This window comes from Danio rerio, chromosome 20, assembly GCF_052040795.2.
Source record: "Danio rerio strain M-AB ecotype USA chromosome 20, GRCz13ab, whole genome shotgun sequence".
Classification (NCBI taxonomy): Eukaryota; Metazoa; Chordata; class Actinopteri; order Cypriniformes; family Danionidae; genus Danio; species Danio rerio.
The window spans coordinates 324,735-347,755 of record NC_141040.1 but is presented as its reverse complement, the minus strand read 5'-3'; the positions used below and the strand labels follow the sequence as shown (position 1 = coordinate 347,755).

The following is a 23,021-nucleotide window of genomic DNA, read 5'->3' as shown; positions in this document are numbered from 1 at the left end:
GATCACGACTCTGGATTTCCTGTATATATCTGTTTGCCCCTGTGCTACGTTTGGATCCGCAACTCCCTTGCCCAGCGTCCACTGCACATTACAGACAATATTTGACAATAACACCGGCTACATAATTAGCAGTTGAAAATGAATGTGATCAAATTTATACATTTTATTCTAAACAAAGTGAATATACACGACATTACAGCTGGATTAAACAGTCCAGACTGCTACAACTGAGAAAACAAATCAGGACTATGAAGTAACCAACTGTGGCTGACTTCTAATCTATAAACCGTTGCCAGAACGAGATAAACTTACAAAGGCACACTGTTGCGCATTTCACGATGTGCATAAAGAAAATGTTTTGCTGTCCATTAAAAACAGAAGACTGCAAGGTGTGAGGAGTGACAGCAGCAGCATACAGAGAGAGAGAGAGAGGAGAGGAGTGGAGGGAGGGTGGAATATTTGAGATAGAGTTCTGTGTGAGTTCTGTAGGGGAAAGGTGTGTTTGGAGAACAGACAGAGGAGAGCTTTGTGTACCTCTTTCAGACAGGTCAGCTCTCTCTCTCTCTCCAGCTTTCCCTCTTTCCGTACTTCAGTCATTCTGGGTGCGCAGAGCTCCTTTGCAAGCCGTGTATGATGCTATCACTACTGTGCTGGTTTCTGCTGATCTTTCTGAGTCGGGTAAGAGCCACCAATTCCATTCTCATTAAGCTTGACTAACCGTTAGCATCTTTATCTGCCCGTTTCCCCCACGATGGCTGATCTTCCTGTAGCAGGCCTTAAATATGCACTCAGACGCTACTGAAGTGATTCTGTTTGGGATGCTAACTGTAACACAGTTCATGGCATCCTATTCTAATATTAGCACTTAAAGAACGCGTAAAATCAAAACGTTAGTTCATGACTGTGCTGCTGGTGTTCATGCTTTTAGGGCTTACGCTGAATTATTTTAAAAGACAAAGAAGTTGAAGACGCTTGTTGAACTGCTTATTCTAAATGAGCTGAAACAACACAATCTGGAGGATTTGAGTTTGGCCAAGAGTTTATTGGCGGGGATAATGTACTTGTTTAATGTTCAGTCCACTTACATTTGTAATAAACTAATACATTAACCTAATTCCTACATGTTCTCCCAACACTTTAGAAAATGCAGGGTTCCACACATGTTGTCCCAACACAAACTGATTAAGTTAACTTAATTGTTTTTACAAATTGAAGTGGATTGGACATAAAACGTTTAAAGTTTCCCAAAACACTCAAGAATCATGTTGTTTCAGCTCATTTTAAATAAGTAGTTACTCAGAGAAACTCAGAGGCTGCATTTCGAGCAACGTATTTGTATGCAAGGCTGCGTCTATTAATCGTGAATCTATGGTCCGACGGCTTCGACTCAAGTGCGGACATTATAAACTCGCTTTGGTTTCTATTGTTATTTCTCTCTCACAAAATTAGCTTGTCCTGTAAACTTGACAGAAAGATGTAAGATTTTTTGGTTTTGACCTCTGACCCTTGTGTGAAAGAGACAGGCCTGCAGCAGACCCTAAAGTATAGAAACATGACAGCCTTAGTTTGATGATGTAGTCCATGCGATTATAGACACTAGACTAATGACATAAAGGAATAAACTTAAACTGTTTTTTCTTGATTTTAATTTGCCTGTCTTTGGTCAAATCTCTGACACTTGGATCATAGTATCAGTGTTCCCATGGGTCATGGCATTTCTGGAATATCATGGCATTTCAAAAGCTCTATTCTAGACATTGGAAGTCTGGAAAGTTTTGATATAGACTGTGTCTCAAACAATTAGTGCATCATTCAAAAATAAGACTGCTTATTGTTCAACAGGAATAATGACGACTGCATCTCTGACAGTAATAACAGCGCAATCTGTGCATTTAATCCTTCTATTTACTTTCCTTGACAATGACGTAAGGATGATGTATTTATTTTTTATCTGTGTCAGACACCGCTAATTAAAAGTTAATTGGTCAAAGGTTTACGAGAACTTTAAGGCTACAGCGCTTCATGTTTGTGACTTTATGAATAAAAACTGGTGCATTGGATTACTTGTTGGTGAAAATTGATCACACTGGATCAGTATGTTGTGTAGCAGGGAGCGGTCCTCCATGCACTGCCCGTTCTGTTGAAAATATCACCACTGTTGAAGAAGACACCACACACCCATTGAACTGTCTGACAGATTGCCGGGATTCTGCAAATTAATGACTCCAATATGTAAACGTTGCTGTATTTCTGTGCATGCTAATTTAGTTTGCAACCAATAAAATTGAAGCGTTATGTCAGTATTTTAACAAGGTAATGTGGTGATATAAATCAGGCGAGGTAGAAAACATACACATAACATAACATATCTACATTATTTCTATAATATTCTATAATAATCTATTTGCCAACTAATTACAAAATGTAATTAAGTGTATTAAAATTCTGACAGAATAAATTCTGCTTGGATTTGTTTGAGACACAGTGTATTTATATTGTGTCCAAGTCATGGAGTATCAGGGAATTTATTTGTGATTTTAAATTTGACGTTTATTAAACTGTATTGTTTCTATACCATGCATTTTTAACACTGTTTTGTCTATTGTTATGGTTCGGCTATTTCTCACTGTCATTTTATTTCTTTCCCACTTTTCCACCAGCAAACAAACGTAATCCTCAGATCCTCAATCCTTTACTTGATAAAATACTGTATGTGGCTGTTTTTTGCTCAACCAATTCGTTTTTTTTTTTATATTTGCGTGAAAATATCAGAATTAATGCAAATATATCAGGCTCATCTCACGAGGAAACGTAACTATTTTACATTTTGTCAGCTGCCAGCAGGCACAGGACGTCAACGTGATGTCAGATTAACACTGTATCCCAGCATCGTGGGGCATTGCCTTTTGTACGCAAATTAAAATCGGATTGACATCAGAACCCAACGTCAGACAGGGAGTACATTTTTGGACACTTTCAAAAGCAACCTAAAATCAACCAAATATCAGCGTCTAATGATGCTACAGCTTGATGTTGTGTGGACGCTACCACTTTAACGTCTATCAGATGTTGGATTTTGGTTGCCAGACCTGATGAATAAATGTCAGTAATTGACGTTAGTTTACGATGTTGGATTTTGGTCATTTTCCAACAATCTAAAATCAACCAAATATCAACGTCATTTCACGTCGTTATTGGATGTCAAAATAACAGTCCTTAGACGCCGGCGACCTAAATCTAACCTAATACTAACGTCTTATGGCCTTGTGTGTTTAGTGGCTAATTCATATGAATTCAGTTAAAAGAAAGTTCAGGTTATGAAAACGTATGATTTTAAAGGGGACGTGTGGCACTAAACCCCACCCCTAAACCCAATCATCATTCGGAGATGAGCAAGTCCCAGTACATTAATATGAATTAGCCACTAAATCAAAAATTATTTCTGTGAGATATCAATAGAAAATATACACGGATTTACACATCTTAATTACTAGACACCGTGGTGAAAATAAACAACTGTTAATCTCTTCAACAGCAAAATCTTTTAACGACAGATACACAGAACGGTGTCTTCTTTAAATAGGCTTTGGCTAAATGGCCGTAGCAATAATGTCACATGATGCATCTAAATCAGGTCACACACCTCTGCATGAGCACTTTCTATACACTAATATAATGCTAATTAGTATAAAACTATGCAGATGGTGCGGAAGCAACTTGAATAATTGTCGTAGCCGGCCAAAGTCTACATGGAATCTATGGCAATTTAAAAAATTGCCAGCCCCTTTTGAGCTATTTGTTTGATGTTGTGTTAAATTCAGCAGACTTTGCAGAATACAAACTCAGACTGAATCAGAGCATTGCTGTGTATTTGCTCTCTGCAAAGTGCCGACACTGTAAATGCAGCAGGGCAGTGGATGTTTTTCTTCCATAGGCAGGTCTAACAGTAGCGCAGTCAGTGCTGCTGAGTAAAGGAGCCGCTTGTTCACATCAGGATTGGGTTTGTCCTCTGCCAGACTCTGCATGTGGATCTGCTGCTATAACCTGACTGAAAGAGCCAGTGAACTACAGTAACTCAGCACAGAGTTAGGTCGAGCACAGCAACCTTATTAAGCAGAATGAATCTAGAAAATTGACATATTTAAAAAAAAAAAAAAAAAAAAAACCTCACAAAAAAAATAAAATTAAAGAGATTTTGGCTCGATTTTTGTTTTTTGGTTAAATGTCCTTTTTCTTCTGATTGGTCAACCAAATCTGAACTTGTGACGTCAAGTAATTTTAAGAGTGTACCCTCAGCTGATGATTGATTATGAAGCTTGTTTGGCATGCTGTCCCAGGAGAGAGCCCTGAGCTTATAAGATCCTCGAGCCCGGGGCTCCCTCCAGTTTGCATGCGAGAGGGGAGTTTGAGCTCAGGTAGATCTGATGCCAATTTATGGCTAATGACAAATTAGAAGTTGTTATGGAGAGATATACAGCTGACAAAGACAATTTTATTTTGGTCAATTCACCTATGTCGCATGTCTTTGGACTGTGGGAGGGAACTGGGGGAAACCCATGAGGAGAACAACTCCTTATAAACTGCACAGAAATGCCAATTGCCCTGGTAAGGACTTGAACCGGTGACATTCTTGCTGTGAGGCAACAGTGCTAACCCCTGGGCCACATTCTTGAAGACACTGGTTAGCACTGGTTCAGATGTGTTTGATTAGTGTTGGGGCAGGACAGTAGCACGCCAGGACCAAGTTCGCCCATCCCTGAGCTAATAGCGCAGTTGTACACCTGATGAGGTGAGGATCTCCAGTTCAGAACATTTTGCAATTTCAGTGTTATTTCTGCATGCATTACAGGGTGCCGATAGCAGGCGAGAAGGGACAGGCCCGGCGGATAAAAGGCAGTTCTGTAGCTGGCCGTGTAAATGTGGTGTCCGGCCGCTGTGTGCCCCTGGTGTCAGCTCCATCTTGGATGGCTGTGGCTGCTGCAAAACATGCGCACGGCAGATTGGGGAATCGTGCAATGAAAGGGACATCTGTGATCCTCACAAGAGCATGTACTGTGACTTCTCCAAAGACCAGCCGCGCTATGAGGTCGGCATCTGTGCTTGTGAGTGAGCCTATCTACTTACCTACCTACCAGCAGGCACCTTGATCTCAAAACAACATCAAACTTGAATATTTTGATGTGGATTGGGTATATGCACAGACTTTTAATTTTCAGCCAGTCAGCAGCAGGGCTTTTGGTGAACTCCATTACAAAACAACCTGACTTCTTTAAAAATCAGTGATCTTCACTGCTTGATTGATATACGATGTGAAGTGGACCAGACCAGACAAGGAGCACTGCATTAAATCACATTTCCCCCACCATGTCTTTAAAGCGACAATTTATTTTACCCCTAGTATTTTCAATAGAGTTGCTAGTACTACCGGCTGTAAAACACTAGCTGTGCCAACACAATCTCACAGCACTACAGAACTGTTTGATTTAGTGGCTAATTCGTACGATCTAATTCATATCAATTTAGTACGATTTGCTCATCCCCCAATGACGGTTGGGTTTAGGGGTGGGGTTAGGAGCTACGCCTCCTTTTCAAAATCGTACTATTCCGTACGACTAAACTCATACGAATTCATACGAATTAGCCACTAAACGTAAAATACTTACGCTTTCTCATGACATCAGGCTGGCTGTGCATATACCACATTGACTAACTTAAATGTAAAATACCCCATCAAATTAGCATTTAAGATTAGCATTAAAAACCCCAGTCAAATCAAATTACAAGACCATTTGTTATCAATTTTAAATGTCAATTTAAAGTCGTTTTGACATCAAGGTAGTTTACATGCATTGTAAGAATAGAAAATTAGTGTAAATTTGGATTTGAAGCGTTCAGATGAATACAGGTTTTTAATATTATAATACATTTTACGTAATTATTTTGATGTTCAAAAGGGAACCAATGTGTTGATGTCAAATAGACAGAAATGTTGACATCAAACTGATTTGGATGTTTCTTATGTCATGCTGTACGTCAGTTTGCTGGGTTTAATTGGTTGCCGGCAGTTATTAAACTAATTTAACTCAAATACATTCTTTGCAGACCTGATGGGGGTTGGTTGTGACCTGAATGGTGCTCACTATGATAACGGACAGGCCTTCCAGCCCAACCCACTCTACAAGTGCACTTGCATTTCTGGATCCATCGGCTGCACCCCTGCCTTCATCCAAAAGCCCACAGGAATGCTGAGTCCCGCTGCCCTCCAGGGCCAATTACCAGCAGGACTCAAGAGCAGTCGAAACCCCAAAAACCAACAGGACACCACCTATAGGACCATGTCAGGTGAATGTGACCCTGTGTGTTGAAATATTAAATTCAACAAAAACAGCATTCACAACATGCCACGTACTTTGACATGCTTCTGAATGCACGCTGTATTCTGAGGAGATGTTTGATGTCATTCTGCTTGATGGCACTATTTTGCACCAAAGTTTCAGTATGTAATTGTAAATTAATTAACTGTAGTTTATTCATGAACTAATTTCAAGAGGATCACGTGCTTATGATTTACCACCCAGACAGCATACCGATGTGGGCCACTTTAGGCAGTCATGCTGCACTGGTGGCCTTCCTTCAGCCCAGACAGAATGAATGTGAGCCTGAAGTGGCCCACCTGTACAATGGCAAAGGGCGGCCAAAGATTCAAATTCATACAAGGTCCATTTAATGCGAAGATTTGGCACTTATGCAGAATGTAATCTGAATGTGAACCTAATGTGGAAAATGATCAATTTGGCCCAAATGATGGAGGACACTTGTGGATCACAGTTGGTAAAATGTGTCCGAGTCATTTAAGGTTAATCTGGTCCTAAACCTAAAGAGGCTGACATGTGTAGGTGCAAATGTGGCCCAGTTATCTTAAGACATATGTGGGCCACTTTTGGGGAATATTCAGCACAGTAAGCTCTGGCTATTGTGGATTTGAGCCTATAGTGGCCCAGAGAAGATATGGCAAATATGGCCCAGTTATCCTTGAACAAATGTGGGCCACTTTTGGCAACTATTTGGCACTGTTAGCTCTGGCCGAAGTGGCTGTGAGCCTGTCGCCCAAGTGCTGTCACTCCATGCTACTGTGGGCCAGATTTGAGCCACATGAATTTAGCTAGCAGGGCACAGCCGGTCCTGTTGGCCCCACAGCAAGAACGCCGCTGCTTCTGCTCCTCACCGGGCCGGTGGGTGATTCTGTGTGGAGTTTGTATGTTCTCCTAGTGTCCGTGTGGGCTTTCCCAGGGTTCTCCGGTTTCATCCCACTATCCAAAGATATGCATCAGACTAAGCAGATCAGGCACTCTGTCTAGCTTCCTTCCTTCTCAAAGTAGTTTACCTTAGCCACTTCAGTCAGGGAGTTTTTGAGATCTACCTGAGCTCTGCGAACGGGAGGGAGCCCAGGACTAGGTGATCCCTTTAGCTCAAGGGTCTCTATCAGGACAGCATGTCAAACAAGCTTATAAATCATCAGCTAAGTGTGAACTCTTGAAAGAAATCCTCATGGAAATTGCTAAGAAAGCCTGTGATAAACTTGCCTTCTGGTCTTTACAAACTGCTGTGCTAACAGCTCTCTGTGACAGATCAATAATTGAAAGTCCTCATCAGTTCCCCGTTCCGGTCAGTATGTGAAGTCTAGGGTGAGGGCAGATGTTTGGATGTGTGCTGCTGTGGGATGACGTGATGCTCTGTGACTGTAACACTGAAAGCTTACAGGGATCCTCCTTTAGCCTGGAAGAAGAACTGTTTGGTCCAAACCACAGCCTGGTCGCCCTGTTCACGATCCTGCGGCATCGGCATCTCTGTGCGAGTCAACAACGACAACAGCAAGTGTGAGATGAGAAAAGAGCGCCGACTCTGCCTGCTCCGGCCGTGTGATAAAAACACCCTAAAGAGACTGAAGGTAAGAGAACAGCCCATGTTAAACACAGCCAAACCGGCATTTAATACACACTGCCTGAGAAAAGTCTAGTGGTGGATCCCAGCCGTAAGAGCAACACATAATAACTCGACTTCTAGTTGATCATTTGGAGTTAAATGATTGTACTGAAACTCCTCTCTGTCCTGCATAGATGCCAAAAGGGAAAACCTGCAAACCCAAATTCCAGGCCAGTAAAGCAGAGAAGCTCTCACTGTCCGGCTGCACCAGCGTTAAGAAGCACCGGCCGACATACTGCGGCGTCTGCACAGACAAGCGCTGCTGCGTTCCCAATAAGTCCAAAATGGTGAACGTCGAGTTCCACTGCAAAGGAGGATCCAATGTGCGCTGGAAGATGCAGTGGATCACGTCCTGCGTGTGTCAGAGGAAGTGCAGTAACGCTGATGACATGTTTTCAGAGCTGCACTTGATCTAAAACACAAACGGGAAGAACACAATGTTTTCAGCTTTACCTACCATAAGCTATATAGAGCTGTGTTTCCCAACCATGTTCCTGGAGGCACACCAACAGTGCATATTTTGGATGTCTCTCTTATCTGAGCCATTAACTTCAGGTTTTGGAGTCTATTCTGATGTTCTGCTGAGTAGGGAGAGGTTTAAAATGTGTACTGATCAAGTCAAGTCATACTGTTGGTGTGCCTTTAGGAACAGGGTTGGGAAACACAGCTACAGAGCATACATGTACAGCTACGGCCAAAAATACTGTAACCAAGAAGGGAAAGACGCAAGTGCTTTTTAAACGCACTTTAATTTTAGAGTACTGTCACGAATATTGAAGTGTTTAAAAAAACCTAATACATGTTGGGACAGAGTTACCTTCACTGGTATTAAAATCAAGTTATTTAAGTAGCTGTACGCTTTTATAACACCTAAAGGCCTGGTTCAGAAACACTTCATTTAAACTTATGGTTTACATGGACTGTAAATATGGTGTGTGTGTGTGTGTGTGTGTTATTTTAATTCACTCGCCATATCATTCCTTAATGAAATGGTGTGTACTGGAGTTCTGGCATTCTAATGAAATCAACCTTGTATAAATTTGTGTGTGTTCAGCTGTTTGTGTAGGAAATGTTTTGGCCACAAATGAGCAACTAACAGCGTGTTTTATGCTGATGTTTGGAGCACAGCGAGAAGGGGGAGATTTGTTTGGAAACGAATTATGGAGCCAGAACTGTCTAAAATCCAATTGTTAAATTCACAATACAGTTCATAAATACACAAAATCAATTCATAAATATATATTTATATATGTGTATGTATGTATGTATATGTATTTATACAACAGTTCTGTCTGGTTCTTGAATCTGATAGGCTGATAGGCCTCTTCACCCTTCACCTTTGTGTATTACTCCGCCCACATACCGCTACAGTTTGACAAATATTACTGCTTTTGACAACATAATGTGCTTTTGAGGCTTTTTACTGGAGAATGTAGTTGTTTAGATTGCAACTATGCAGTTTATTTATAAGAACAGTGCCTATTTAAAATATTTACCATTTCTGAGAGAGCTCGTTGGTAGCCATTAGCCTGCCATAGTGTAGTAGATTAAAGACGGTTGATGTTTTCCATCCACAAGATGGTGACAGAACCACATAATAAGCCTTTACGCTTAAAAGATATTACAGTCTGATTTCTAACTATAGCTGGTCAAATCATGAATAAACTGGTAAGTTACCATACCTGCCAAGACTTCTGTTTTTATGGGAGTATCCCATATTTCAGACCAATCTCCCGCGACAATCCCGTTTTTTATTTCTTCCGGAAAACTCCCGTAATTTCACCCACCCCCCTTTTTGGTACAGTCTGTAAACACCCCTGGGCTGCCAACTTTGGTACAGTACCCAATCGCAGTGACCGCCCAAAACCTGCTGCATCCTATCCCCCGGGTCTCTCGGATTTTCAGAGACATGTTGGCGGGTCTGCATTCTTAGTTGATCTCTCTCTTTTGTATGCTGTAGTGCTGTATTTATAACGATTTGCTGGCATATCAGGAATGTGTATGTTGTGTTGGCAGAAAGAAAGAAGCAAAGTCTGCAGGTGTCTATCGTTTTTCCTTATCGCGAACACAGCAGCAGTCTAGTAGTGAATGCGTTGCTTTTTTCGGGGTTATATATTGTGATGTCCTGATTGCAACAGAGAAATACTGTAGACTGTAACACTGTAAGAAGAGATCTCTGTGGATGGATGGCATTTCATGACACGTTCAGCCTTATAATCTTAAAGTGTGAGCAAAATGAGCAGTTTTGTCATCACTTTAGACATTACGCTAGAGAATCATTCCAACACTAGCTCTACAGTGGCGTTGGTGAATGAGTAAAGGCTTCTGCTGTTTTGACGTCAGCTGCAGATGTGAATGAATGGCGGAGGAAAGTTCCTAATAAAAAGGGTTTTTAGACTCTCCGTGTTTGATTTTATTATTTATATAGACGATTATGCTGTCAAATGTTGTATAAACAAAATATCACACTCGTAGCAGTGCCATATGGCTGTATATCAGCACTAGTGGGACAATAAGGCACCAGGCCACGCACGCCTCCCACCAGTGCTGATATACAGCCATATTGCACTGCTACTTGTGTGATATTGCTCATTTATATATATATATATATATATATATATATATATATATATATATATATATATATATATATATATATATATAAATATAAACACACAACAGTCCTATCTGGTTCTTGAATTTGATTGGCTGATAGCCGTTCGATATCCCGCAATAACAGCATTTGTACAGCCTCCTCACTCTTCTGTATTACTCCGCCCACACACAGCGACAAGAGGACACTTTACAGTTTGATAAATATTGCAGCTATTGGACAACACAATGTACTTTTAATGCTTTTTTAGTGGAGAATGTAGTTGTTTAGATTGCAACTATGCAGTTTATTTATAATGGTGCCTATTTGAAAATATTTACAATTTCTGAGAGACAGTGCGGTGGCGTCTATTAGTCAAAGACAGTTGACATTGTCCATCCACAAGATGTCACCAGGACCGCATAATATTCCTTGCTTAGAAGATTAAAACAGCGTGGTTCTTCAAACTTCAGCTGATCAAATCATTATTAATCTGCAAAGTGAAGTAAATTCACTTCCTCGATTACTCAGATATAGGTAGATGGATAAGAAATGTCTAATATACACACAGGTCAGGTGGCCATGGTGAGTCTGGGGGCATTGGGCATGAGAGGGCTTTCCAGGTGTGTGTAGTCTTCAATAAGTGTTGAGATTGATGACAGCGCTTCAGTGAATCCAGACTGCTCCATGCCATCAACGGCTAGATAATGATGCAAATGAGCCTGTGGGGTAGGGGCACAACAAACACCATTAACATACAGAGCTTCAGAATATCTGCACCGTGCACAAGAATATATCAACATTCCATAATCTGTGACAGAGCTGTTCAATATGACTATATATATATATAAACAATGCATGTTGTTATATATATATATATATATATATATATATATATATATATATATATATATATATATATATATATATATATATATAAAACAACATGCATTGTTTACTGCAATACTTTTTTATTATATTTATGATCAAAATCGTGAATAACAGCTCAGTGTCAGAGTGGTTTATATTTAGCATTTTATTGTAGTATTTTGTGTTGAGCATGTAATCATTCGTTTTTGAAATGAATCTCTGTTTTGTTTTGTAGTTTATTCATATTTATTTCATATTTTTTCCATCAGTAACCAAACAAATAGCATCCATAAAATAAATCCATCAGTAAGTGCTCCAAATAGCTCTACATAAAGTAAAAATATGAACGAGTACATCTGAGTATAAGATTTAAACTGTAAAAACCTGAAATAGTCCCTTTCATGTGGTCAATATGTATATAAATATTAATTGACTGAAAATGTACTATATTGTGACTTATATAGTTGTCAGGATATGAGATTACTGTCATATTGCCCATCCCTAATTTGTGGAACATTACACAAAATACTACAGCTATAATGACCTCAGTGATTTTCCTCTGGTGCTATCATTTACAATTTACATGAGCATCAAAACAGCTTCAAAGGAGACCTATTATGCCCTATTTACCATATGCAAAATAGGTCTCTGATGTCTCTAGAGTGTGTAGGGAAATTTCAGCTCTAAACACCACACAGATAATGTTTTACAACTCTCTAAAACTGACCCTTTCAGGCTTTGATACTAATGCTGTGGTGTTTTGGTGACTGTTGCTTTAAATGCAAATGAGATTGTGCTCTTCTCAGAAGAGGGTGGAGATATAAATGCCTGTGTGTCAGTATAGTGGCAGATTCATAAACAAGACTGACGTTTTATGCTAATGAGGGAGAGATGGTGAGTAGTGGGGGGGTCTTTCCCCCTCTGATGACACGTACAAAGGGAAAATGTCAATCACAGTGTTTCTGCAGACTAATTATATCTAGTCTGATTATAACAAACACAATTAATACATGTTTACCATTGCTGATATATTCAGACACATTTGAGTTTAAACCCCTTATAAAAGTGATTTCTGCATAATAGCTCCCCTTTAACTTAATCAAGGGTGACAGGACTGTTCAATTGTTCAACAGATGAAGTCATAATCAACAAAAGGGAATCATCACAGTATAATGTATATAGAGAGGTGCTTTAGGGTATACCTTCCTGCGGTAGAGCTTCATAAAGCGTTCCCTCAGTTCAGAAAAGGTGGACTTCACACAAGTGTTGTTGGCTAAGGCCAGCAGAGAATGTGAGTGACCCACAGGTGGGACAGAACACAGGCTGGTCTTCCATCCTTCCTGATTCCATGGGACAAACGGCAGGGTGGGCCTCAGCCTAGGAAAAAAAAAAAAGATTAGGAAGATCTTGCAATCAGAAGATGGCTTCTTTACCAGGGATATCCTGTAGAATATTCAAGATTTAGATCGATTTAATTCAGTGATTATACATTTAACACTTTGCTAAGAATGATTAGGGAACACTTTAATTTAAGACTCACGTGTGCATAAAGACATAATCCACCTCTCTATTGAAGATGCAATTCATAGCCATATTAACAGTCAAATATGATCAATTATCTTCTAGAAATATCCTCTTCTAAACGCAAATGTTGCCACTGTATTGAAGCACACTAGCTTATAGATATCTTAAAACTATCAATACTGACGCTAATATCTAAAACAATACATTTGAATTTCATGGAACCTTTAATTTTCAAGGTTTCCTCTGTTAATTTAATAATGAACTTTCTGACTGCCTCTTTATCTACATTCACTGATGCAATCTCAAAACATTTAACACTTAATTATACCTGATCTGACTTTGTGTTTAAGAGCTGACCACTCCGGATCTGTAAACACTGATATGGCGTAAACATTCTAAACAAGACGAACCTCTCAATGTTCCGCCGCAGGTCCGACAGCTGAACGTTTCCACGCAGCATGAGTGCACAGGCCAGATACAGGTTGTGTTTGGGGTCGGCTCTGATCAGCTGATGCTCCTTACTGAACGCATCCGAGAACATCTGATCCAGCCTACAGAAAACAGCATTAGCTAGGAGTTTTCTCCTGGTGTGTGTGCACCTCAGTTCTGTGTCAGGACTGTTCAACTGTTCATCAAGTCCTTTAGGGTCTCTTCCCTGCAGAGTCCAACTCAAAGGCCAGGTCATACCAAGCCGATGGGCAGTTAGTAGACGTCTGACCAGACACTTTCTTCATGAGATGTGATGAGACACTAGATTGGGTTCGCGAGAACGAGGTTTTTATACATTTTTATAGTTTTTTTAATCCTCAATGATGAAATGAATGGAAAATATTCCAAACTCTGAGCTACTGGATGGCAACATGAGGCGACAGTACAGTTTTGTCTGCACTAGTAGCTGTTGGCTTGGTGTGTCCTAGCCTTAAATGAGATCTCAATGGTTTCACAGTTTCCAATCAAACATAATTGGAAACAGGAAATATAATCTGCTTTGCTCTACAGTTTCCGCTCTTTTTTTAGGGGTAAATTCCCAGTACTTTCCCCCTGCATAAACGATTGACTGCAAATGTACCTGCGGGGTGGCACACTGACATCAGCGAGTGTGTAGAGAGGAGTCAGGCTGGACACAAGGTAGTGTAAACGTGGGAAAGGGACCAGGTTCATGGCTATCTCATTCAGATCCATGTTGAGAGAGCCCTCAAACCGCGCTGAACTAAGAATAAAAACAACTATATGAGTGATCACATCTCTATTTAGTAGAAAATGTATTAGCAGAGGATTTAGCACCTGGTAATATTAAGAAGCAGATTGGCCACAATGTTGTTCATGGCATCAAAGGGCTTCTCCACCTTCACCACCCCTCCTTGTCCAGAGATGATGGTACTGTCCTTCTTGATAGCACAGCCTGGTTTGCCAGTGTTGGACATGTGTTTTATCTTACCGACAATATCAACCAGAGACTAGAACAACAGCAGAAACAAGAACAGAAATCATCAAGATTATTTACCTTCAGGTTATTTCAAAACTATGAAAAAACAAAAAGTACTACACTACCGGACAAATGCATTGTCAACAGGTTTTATGAACAGCAGATAATAACAGCTCTTCTAGTTGGTGATTTGGTGTCAGAAGTGTCTCTATGAAAGGCGAAGGCCTCTAGATTTTGCTGATTTGAGCTCAATAAATCTGATCATGTCTTGATGTTGACTGATTTGATGAGGACAGTGCGCTCTGACTCTGCTCAGACGAAAGTCTCATCACTGAACAGAAATAATGTCCAGTATAGAATATAAAGTCCTGCTGCAGTGGAGACAGAATGAAGATTGTGTCTGACTCCATCATGAGCTTGGAGGACTGCATCTATACATCTCTGACATGACTCACATCACTGATTAATAAAGTCATCTGGAATGAAGAAGAAAGCCTTCAGAGTTCATCAAGAGTCTTTGTGTTCATCTTCAACACCTCCTCCTTCATCAGCTCAATATTGTTGATGTCTGGTGACTGGGCTGGCCAATCCTGGAGCACTCTCTGCTGTCAGGATCTTTGATGTGGAGGCTGAAGTATGAGCAGGAGCGCTATCCTGCTGGAGAATTGTCCCTCTCCTGTGGTTTGTAATGTAATGGGCAGCACAGATGTCTTGATACCTCAGGCTGTTGATGTTGATCATCCACTCTGCAGATCTCTCCATACTGAATGAACCCCAAACCATGATGTCTCCTTCACCAAACTTGACTGATTTCTATGTGAATCTTGGTCCATGCTGGTTCCAGTAGGTCTTCTGCAGTATTGGTGATGATTGGGATGCAGATCAGCAGATGATCCAGCAGAGAAATCCACCTTCTGACACTGAAGTTAGTGTATTTTACATAATAATAAAAAAAACATTGATCCGTTTTGGCGGAAGTGACAAACTACAAGTATTTGATGTTTATATCTTCTAAATGCTATATTTTGTCACAGTTTTGTAGCACACTAGCTTATAAATATCCTTCAGATTAACAGATTGATACTAATATCTAAAGACCTCTTTTTTATGTTACTTTAATACTAAATTCATCCTTAAAAACCTTCAGGCAGTTTTTTTCCATTGCAAGAAAAGAGAATAAAATTATTTAGTTTTACATAACAAGCTTCAATACCTGGTTGTCGACCGGCAGGACGCAGTCTGCATGTTCTGTGAGTTCTTTCATGGCTAGGACGCTGTTGTAAGGAGAAGTGATGACATCATCTTCTGCAGTGGGGTAAACGGAGGTCACGATCCGATACACCTCGGGGAACTCCTCTTCTAGAAGCTTCAACACAAACGTGCCTAACCCTGAACCAGTTCCTAAACACACAAACGCATGCTTAGTACACTTCATGTTCCTCAATCACCACACAGGTGACATGATAAAGAACCGAAGCTCACCTCCCCCCATGGAGTGAATAAGGAAGAAGCACTGAAGGCAGTCACAGTGTTCTGCAGCCTTGCGAACCTGATCCACGATCTGCTCTCTGTAGGCCAAACCATATGTGTGGTGCCCGACTGCCCTAGGGGACACAAACCAATCACACTACCAATCAATGATCAGCACATATTATTAATCACCTTTTTGACTCTTCTAAAGCACAGATAAACCATATGTTTGCAGATATTTCAGAAACTTGCTAAGTGAACATATTTGATTATCTGAAAAACAATGCTGAAGTCAGACATTCATTGAGTGAGTTACGTGCCGGAGCCTCGGTCTTTGTTTTGGTCTCTATAACTAGCCCACTGCCAGTTCAGCCAATTATATCTCAGAGCTCCAGGTTGCCTTGGTGGAAAACAGAGCATTTAATTTCAGTCTTGAACGCTGCCTCAATGCATGTCGCCCAAAATGCGACCTCTGGAGGACAGCAGATTTAGAGTTATAAAAATCCACAAGGTGATTTATAAACCACGATTATTATAAATATTAAAAATGTAAACATTAGCCAGGCAGGTTACATTGTAATACCGTGTCCGAACAACATGCAATGCAAACACGATTCCAGCAACAAACAATTTGTCTGCACCAGAGACAACTCAACAGAATGATTCAAATACAGCTACTCAGAATGAACACAATGGTAAGACTGAGTGTACGTAAAACATATTAAACCTTTAATATTATAAACACATGCTGAGTTGGCTCTAACATTCAATTTCAAACTATACGTTTATTTTCATGGTCTGAGGTAATCTGTCTGCTTCCGCTTTCAGTAAATGTAACGTAGTGTTGAAATTAGCATTGGTAGCATATAACACTGAATAACGCACATAATCAGCACCTGAGGTAACGGTTATGACAAAAATTAATTTTAAGATGGAAATATTCATTTATTATGTGTCGTCACTCATATAAGACTTGGTGTTGGTTCAATAGTCAGGCAGACTCACTCTTGTTGTTGTTGTAATTTGTGTGCAGTTCAGATGAATCAGTCAGACGTGTTTTGAATTTGGAATGCAATACCTAGTTCAACCACTGGGTGTCAACCTTTAAACTTAAACTAGATTTCACTCAGAGCCAAATATCAAATTCCCTGACTTTCACTGTAATTAACCTGAATTTCCATCACCTATAATGCATAGAAATACAGGCACCTGTTGTGTTTGAGTAATCCCTCCAGAATTGTTAGCTGAAAATAGCTGAATTTAATGCAATAAAATAAATAAATAAAATAATATATTTAATTATAAAATTCTCCTGAGGTGTGTGGCTAGCTTTAGACGCCTCATGTGATATTATTGAAATGCAAATTTAGACAAAGCCTATTTGAACAAAGCTGCATTTGACAAATCAATCAATAAAATGGTCCTTTTTTCATGATTTTTCCAATGTTATCATTGAAGACATTTGAACAGTTTTCTTTATTTAGATCAGTTATATTTATAGGGTTAAGACACACTTCTCTCTCACTACCAGTGTTGCATTTATATAAGTTATAGAGACCAATCAGTCCTGAGGTAAAAGAGTTTAAAATAACAAACAAATATCCCACGATTTCCATGAAAAATAGATAAAAATTCCCTGACTTTCAATGTCTGGAAAAGACCTTTTAAAATGCCATAATAATTAGTTTCAACATGTATTTCACTTTTATATGTACACGAACCAGGGCTAACAATAAACCCTTCTAAATGATTTGGCGTTTTTAAACCACACAAATGCGAGTCAGCGTGACGATATCAGACTCATCTTTGGCCTGAGGTTATGACTTGCTGCTGTCATTTTGATCAAAATCAAAAAATGATTTGACCCTTGTCTAGAAAGATGACAGGTAATTAAGTTTGAGCACTGAAACACTTGAACAGTCAAAAAGCATGAAGTGTGACTGTTTGGTAACATGCCTTGAGGACATCCAGAGAGCTTCTGAGGTATCAAAAACATGGGTGTGTTGAACAGATGAGGAATAATACCAGGACTGGTTTACACCTGATATTTAGATGCCTCCTGGCCAAAGGGTGGTCTCTGTGACTACATAAATCATGTCAAATCAAAAGAAAAACATTAAAAGTGTTAAAGTGTGAAAAAAGGGCAGGTTAAGGCCTGACGCACCAGGAGAACCATTTCCAATGCACAACATGGGTGTAAAATGCCGCAGAACACTTCACTAATCAGTTTATTTCAGTATGAAGTATTCTTTATCGATAAAGTCAAATAGATATTGCAAATATAAATTTCAGTCAACATAAATTAATACTTTTTCCTTTCTTTGGTTCTGTGTTACTTCAAGATTACATATATATATATATATATATATATATATATATATATATATATATATATAGTTTTAATAACTGATTTCTAATAACTGATTTATTTTCTCTTCTCCATGATGACAGCACATAATATTAGACTAGATATTCTTCAAGACACTAGTATTCAGCTTAAAGTGACATGTAAAGACTTCACTAGGGTAATTAGGGTAAAGTTAGGGTAATTAGGTAATTAATCATTGTATAACCATGGTTTGTTCTGGAGATAATCTAACACTAATATTGCTGAAGGGGCGAATAATATTGACCTAAAGGGGACAAGAGGGACCTTGTTGTGGTGAGGTGACAGTGTTACATATATTTTATATACATTTACAAATTCCATGACCTGGACAGAAATATACACATTTTCCTGAATCCCAATGTGTACAACAGACATTTAAAATTCCAGCATATTCCAGAAATTCCACGGCCTGTGGGAAGCATGCAGAGCCTTTCAGTGGAAAAATCAGAAAAATCAACAGTGCCACATTTGAGCACTCAGCCAATGAGTTTCCCAATCCTTACTCCAGACTTAAATCATTGGAGAAGCGCTCAGTTAGTTTGGATGTTCTGTTGATTTCATTTATTTTTTAAACTGTACAAATTTACCAATGTTGCCACCTTGTGGATGAAGCGATTAGTACAAAAACAGTAGGCACATGCAGAAATCAGGTTGCAGCATACAGGTAACAGAAGAGAGCCTTTGGGGATTAGCAGATCCAATGAACACCATACTGTCCCATGATGCCACTATGCTGGAAAACTCATGAACAGGATTGAAGCGATGCAACTAACGCATGTAGGTCATCTAATAATGACATATGGTAGATGGTAGTATTATATACTATGTACTTTTCTAACAGTCATGTAGTAAATTCAAACTCAGATGTAGTACATACTCGAGTAGTAGGCGATTTCTAGTCACAAAAAAACATGGCCATGGACTCCCATATAAACCAGCAGGTCTCGTCAGCTATCTGTACCTGTAAGGTTTTTTTTTGAACACATCAAAAGCAAAGCGGACATCCACACTGAACGGAGTTTGCACGTAAACAGACTCTCACCAGTTATTCCCTGAACCAGAGACATCGCTTATGAGCTGTGCGCTGCTGAAGAGAGAACGCAACGGCCCCTGCAGAATCCCTCCAAGCACTCCCTCCTCCATATCCACTAACACGGCCTGAAAAACAAACATACAGCGGTTTATCTATCATGGTGGAAATTAAGCATCGATTTCTGTTGTTCTGATAAAGCATCATCATCTTCTGGAGTACCTGACTAATTCATCAACCAAAGACTGTGTACTGTATACTGATGTAGGAGTTAGCATCTTGATTTTCATTCCTGGATGTGATGATATATTGTTATCAAGTAAATGTGATGATTCCTGCACATGGTTGAAAACTAGTATAATCTGTTTAGCTACATATATTTAGGAAGATGGTAAAACTCTGCTGTATAACTGTAGGTGACTTGTAAAATGAGCCTATTTCTAAAATAAGTGGAGTGTTCCTTCATGAACACTGTGTGCCCGTCTGTGCTGAACTGCACACATATCTCAAACTGACACACAATACATCCACACATGGCAGAATATAGGCTGCTGTTTCCATGCTCTAAATTCATCACGTCGCTCACCCTGGCCTTCAGAGCTGTGATCTTGCCGCCGGTTGCCTCTGCTCCGTACCCTCTCCTATAAATAAAGCACACACAATAATTCAAGAGAGCATAGGACATAGACATGGAGTGAAGAAGAAAGATAAGCTACCTCTGGTCAACGTTCCTAAAGAAGCTGCTCAGCGCATCATCATAAACTCCCATCTGCAGAGGGGGAAACACGATTGAACACCAGACAGGGCAGCACAGTGGCTCTCCTATAGCGCATGTGTTTGGACCCAAGTCAACACGGGGAGAACATGCAAACTCAGAAACACTAACTGACCCAGCCGAGGCTTGAACCAGCGACTATCTAGCTGTGAGGCCACTGAGCCACCGTGTCACCCCCTAAACAAACATATTTAACTTACATATTGACTTAATTGGACCACTTTAAATCACTGTATGAGCCATAATCATTAATAAGCTAATTAAAAATATGTTCACCTTTAGGAAGGTTCTGTGTATAAATCAGACCGCTGTGTTTTATCAGCAATAACACTTTGTTTTTAATCTCTGATGCTCTAAAAGGCAACACAGTGCAATATAGGAGGGATTAGAATGTATTATTTTGTTTTCTAGAAATTGAACTGAACTAATCTTCTGGTTAACATATTCATGCTTTAATACTCAGTTCAGCCTACATGTAACCTGTAGTAGTTGCCTGCAACAGGAACTAGATATAATGGTTTAAATGGCATATGTGTGGTGTGATGTTTCTCACTTGATTCACGTGTGCATGTTCTCTGAGTGCGAGATCCCAGAAGCGGCAGCCCACCTGATTCCCACACTGACCAACTTAAAGACAGAAGAAAGAAAAGGGGAAAATAAAGATTCAACACTGACACAGAGATAATCATCATGGACTGAACAATACATCGATATGTGTGATGATAATAATAATAATAATAATGTGCGATTCCACAATAGTCACATCGCAGTATTAAATAGATTATTTATTAAAGATTAAAAGATAAAGAAAAAATCCTTTACACAAGGATGAACATGCTAATTTACCTTTGATTGTTCAGTTTCTGTACTGTGAATACTGTTGGACTGACCAGAAAAAACAAAAAGTGCTGTATTTATTACTTTTATTTCGCTCTGTCGGATTTATAGATGCTTGTAATTTGTTATATTTAATGCAGATGTAGACTAAGATTTGATCATTTCAGTCCATCTAAATGAATGAAATCTTTTCAAATAGAGCTGTTCAATTTATATTCATATCACAATATATATTGCAATAAAACTAAATATTGCAGTACGAGATTTTTTCAATGCCGTGCAGCCCTGTCCATTTAAAGGGAAATAAAACACTGTATAAAAAAGCTGAGTTCTAGACAATCCCTTCATGTTGTCCCAACACAAATTGTTGTTTTTGCAAATTTAAGTGTATTAAACATAAAAAGATTAAGTCCCCCTCCCCACAAAAAGAAGAATTGCGTTGTTTAAACTCATTTTTGAGTGTATGGCAACAAATTTATTTGTTTGACAATTTTAGCAGTGATTAATGCATGTGTTTAACTGATTTCATTTTTTTAGTTACACCAAGTACTATATTTTAGTCTAGATTTCCCCCCCAAAGACCAAATTTTGTGTGTAAGGCTTTCTTGTTTTAAGAGTCTCTGATAAAGGTAAAATATAAGCATAATTCAGCCAAAAAAAAAAAAAAAACATAATTATTAGTAAATTTAAATGTATGAATGTGAAATCTTGTTTACAGTATAAGTAAATACATTAAATGTATATATGTTTAATCCTCTTGGTTGGATAGCCTTTGGATAGTCAGTAAAAGAGTACATTTCCCAATAACAGTAAGAAAGGGTTTAAACAGTGAATATTACAATTTATAAACTGAGTATACAAGTAGACCAAGTTTAACAGGGACAGATGGAACGACTAAATTCAGGGTTTCTGCAGGTTTCACCAAGCCAAATTTAATCATTTTATTTCTTTTTTTAGACCATTAGGAATAAAATGTCAGACTTTTATAGGGTTAAACGCTACGGGTTTTCTTGGTTGCCCAGCAGAATAAAATATTTACTTGACGCATCAATAAATGATAATAATTAGTTATTTCTGTCACATATTTTAAATATTGTGTTAAATCAGGCAGACCCCAATGAACTGAGGTAAAGTTGCCTTTATATTCTTTTAGTTATGAACATTTACAACTCGTGACGGGCTCCCTATATTGTTTACACTGAATATTCGGTCTGAAATCACATGTAACGTTAAATATGACTTTAAAACCACATTAGCACTGTTTAACAGACTGTGAACAATGCTGTAAACTCTCTTACCTTGGACTACGACAGACTGCGTCATCTCTTTATTTTACACACTCATCTATAACAGACAAGTCGGAGATCAGTGGTTTACACCATTTTAGTTCAACTGACATTGGTTAAGTTACATCGCCATCTCAGCAGTGTCTTTTTCCTCGTCTTGGTTCTAAGCGGCGTCTGGCATCTTCACAAGAGCTTCTAAACACCGTCCATTTGTACGGTTGAGTTGTCGCTATTTTGCCAATGTTGTCGTTGCTGTTTGCTATGGAAACAGTTAGTTTCCGTTTCGCGCGTTGAAATCAAAACCATGCGTCGCTGATTGATGACGTGTTATTACAGCGCGCAAGGATGTTGTGTATGTAGTTTTTTCCTCCTGCCGTTTTCCTTTAGATGTATGATTTTAACCACACATGTACATACTCAGGCCTTCTAGCTTCTGTACTCTTTAACAATAACTAAACTCATCATTTAAATGGTAATCTTTACGTATAGCTAATGTCATTTTATTTGTATATTATAGAACAGAAAGGGACTAAGCCGAAAAGAAAATTAATGAATGAATTATTGAATAGATTGTATGATAGATGCATACATTTGGAGCACATCAGTTACAATATTATTCATTAGATTACTTACAATGATACCAGTAAAGAAAAAAACGAGGAAAAAACTACCGAAATCAAAACAAAGAAATCTCATGGTTCTCTGATTTGAGGATAGATATAATATAAAGAAATTAGGGGCAAAACAAAATAGACAACAGTGATTTAGAGACAACAGAGTACACACATTAAAGGTTGTGTTATTGTATTCGTTTTGAGTGCTTTTCTTATTAAGTGAA

The 23,021-nt window shown here is 39.0% G+C and overlaps 2 protein-coding genes across 3 annotated transcripts; one reads left to right on the top strand and one right to left on the bottom strand.

Moving 5' to 3' along the window:
* Positions 1–542: 542 nt before the first annotated feature.
* ccn6 (cellular communication network factor 6) lies at positions 543–10,381 on the top strand. 2 transcript variants are annotated; one of them, XM_087297880.1, is made up of 5 exons: positions 543–678; positions 4,850–5,102; positions 6,103–6,342; positions 7,776–7,948; positions 8,118–10,381. In XM_087297880.1, the coding sequence occupies exons 1-5, from the start codon at positions 631–633 to the stop codon at positions 8,397–8,399; spliced, it is 996 nt and encodes a 331-aa protein (XP_087154006.1). In that variant the 5' UTR covers positions 543–630; the 3' UTR covers positions 8,400–10,381.
* tube1 (tubulin, epsilon 1) lies at positions 7,962–22,446 on the bottom strand. The gene is made up of 13 exons (NM_200985.3): positions 22,196–22,446; positions 20,614–20,687; positions 20,002–20,054; positions 19,872–19,926; positions 19,298–19,413; positions 15,879–16,000; positions 15,610–15,797; positions 14,255–14,427; positions 14,040–14,180; positions 13,381–13,521; positions 12,649–12,823; positions 11,146–11,298; positions 7,962–8,395 (listed from the first exon to the last, which is right to left on the bottom strand). The coding sequence occupies exons 1-12, from the start codon at positions 22,218–22,220 to the stop codon at positions 11,149–11,151; spliced, it is 1,413 nt and encodes a 470-aa protein (NP_957279.3). The 5' UTR covers positions 22,221–22,446; the 3' UTR covers positions 7,962–8,395; positions 11,146–11,148.
* Between the last annotated feature and the right edge of the window lie 575 nt (positions 22,447–23,021).

Coding starts and splice junctions, on each gene's coding strand:
- ccn6 (XM_087297880.1), top strand. CDS start 631: ATGATGCTATCACTACTGTGCTGGTTTCTGCTGATCTTTCTGAGTCGG. Junction 5,103..6,102: donor TGAGGTCGGCATCTGTGCTT/GTGAGTGAGCCT, acceptor CATTCTTTGCAG/ACCTGATGGGGGTTGGTTGT. Junction 6,343..7,775: donor CACCTATAGGACCATGTCAG/GTGAATGTGACC, acceptor ATCCTCCTTTAG/CCTGGAAGAAGAACTGTTTG.
- tube1 (NM_200985.3), bottom strand. CDS start 22,220: ATGACGCAGTCTGTCGTAGTCCAAG. Junction 19,414..19,871: donor TCACAGCTCTGAAGGCCAGG/GTGAGCGACGTG, acceptor TTTGTTTTTCAG/GCCGTGTTAGTGGATATGGA. Junction 12,824..13,380: donor CTGCGGCGGAACATTGAGAG/GTTCGTCTTGTT, acceptor TTTTTTTCCTAG/GCTGAGGCCCACCCTGCCGT.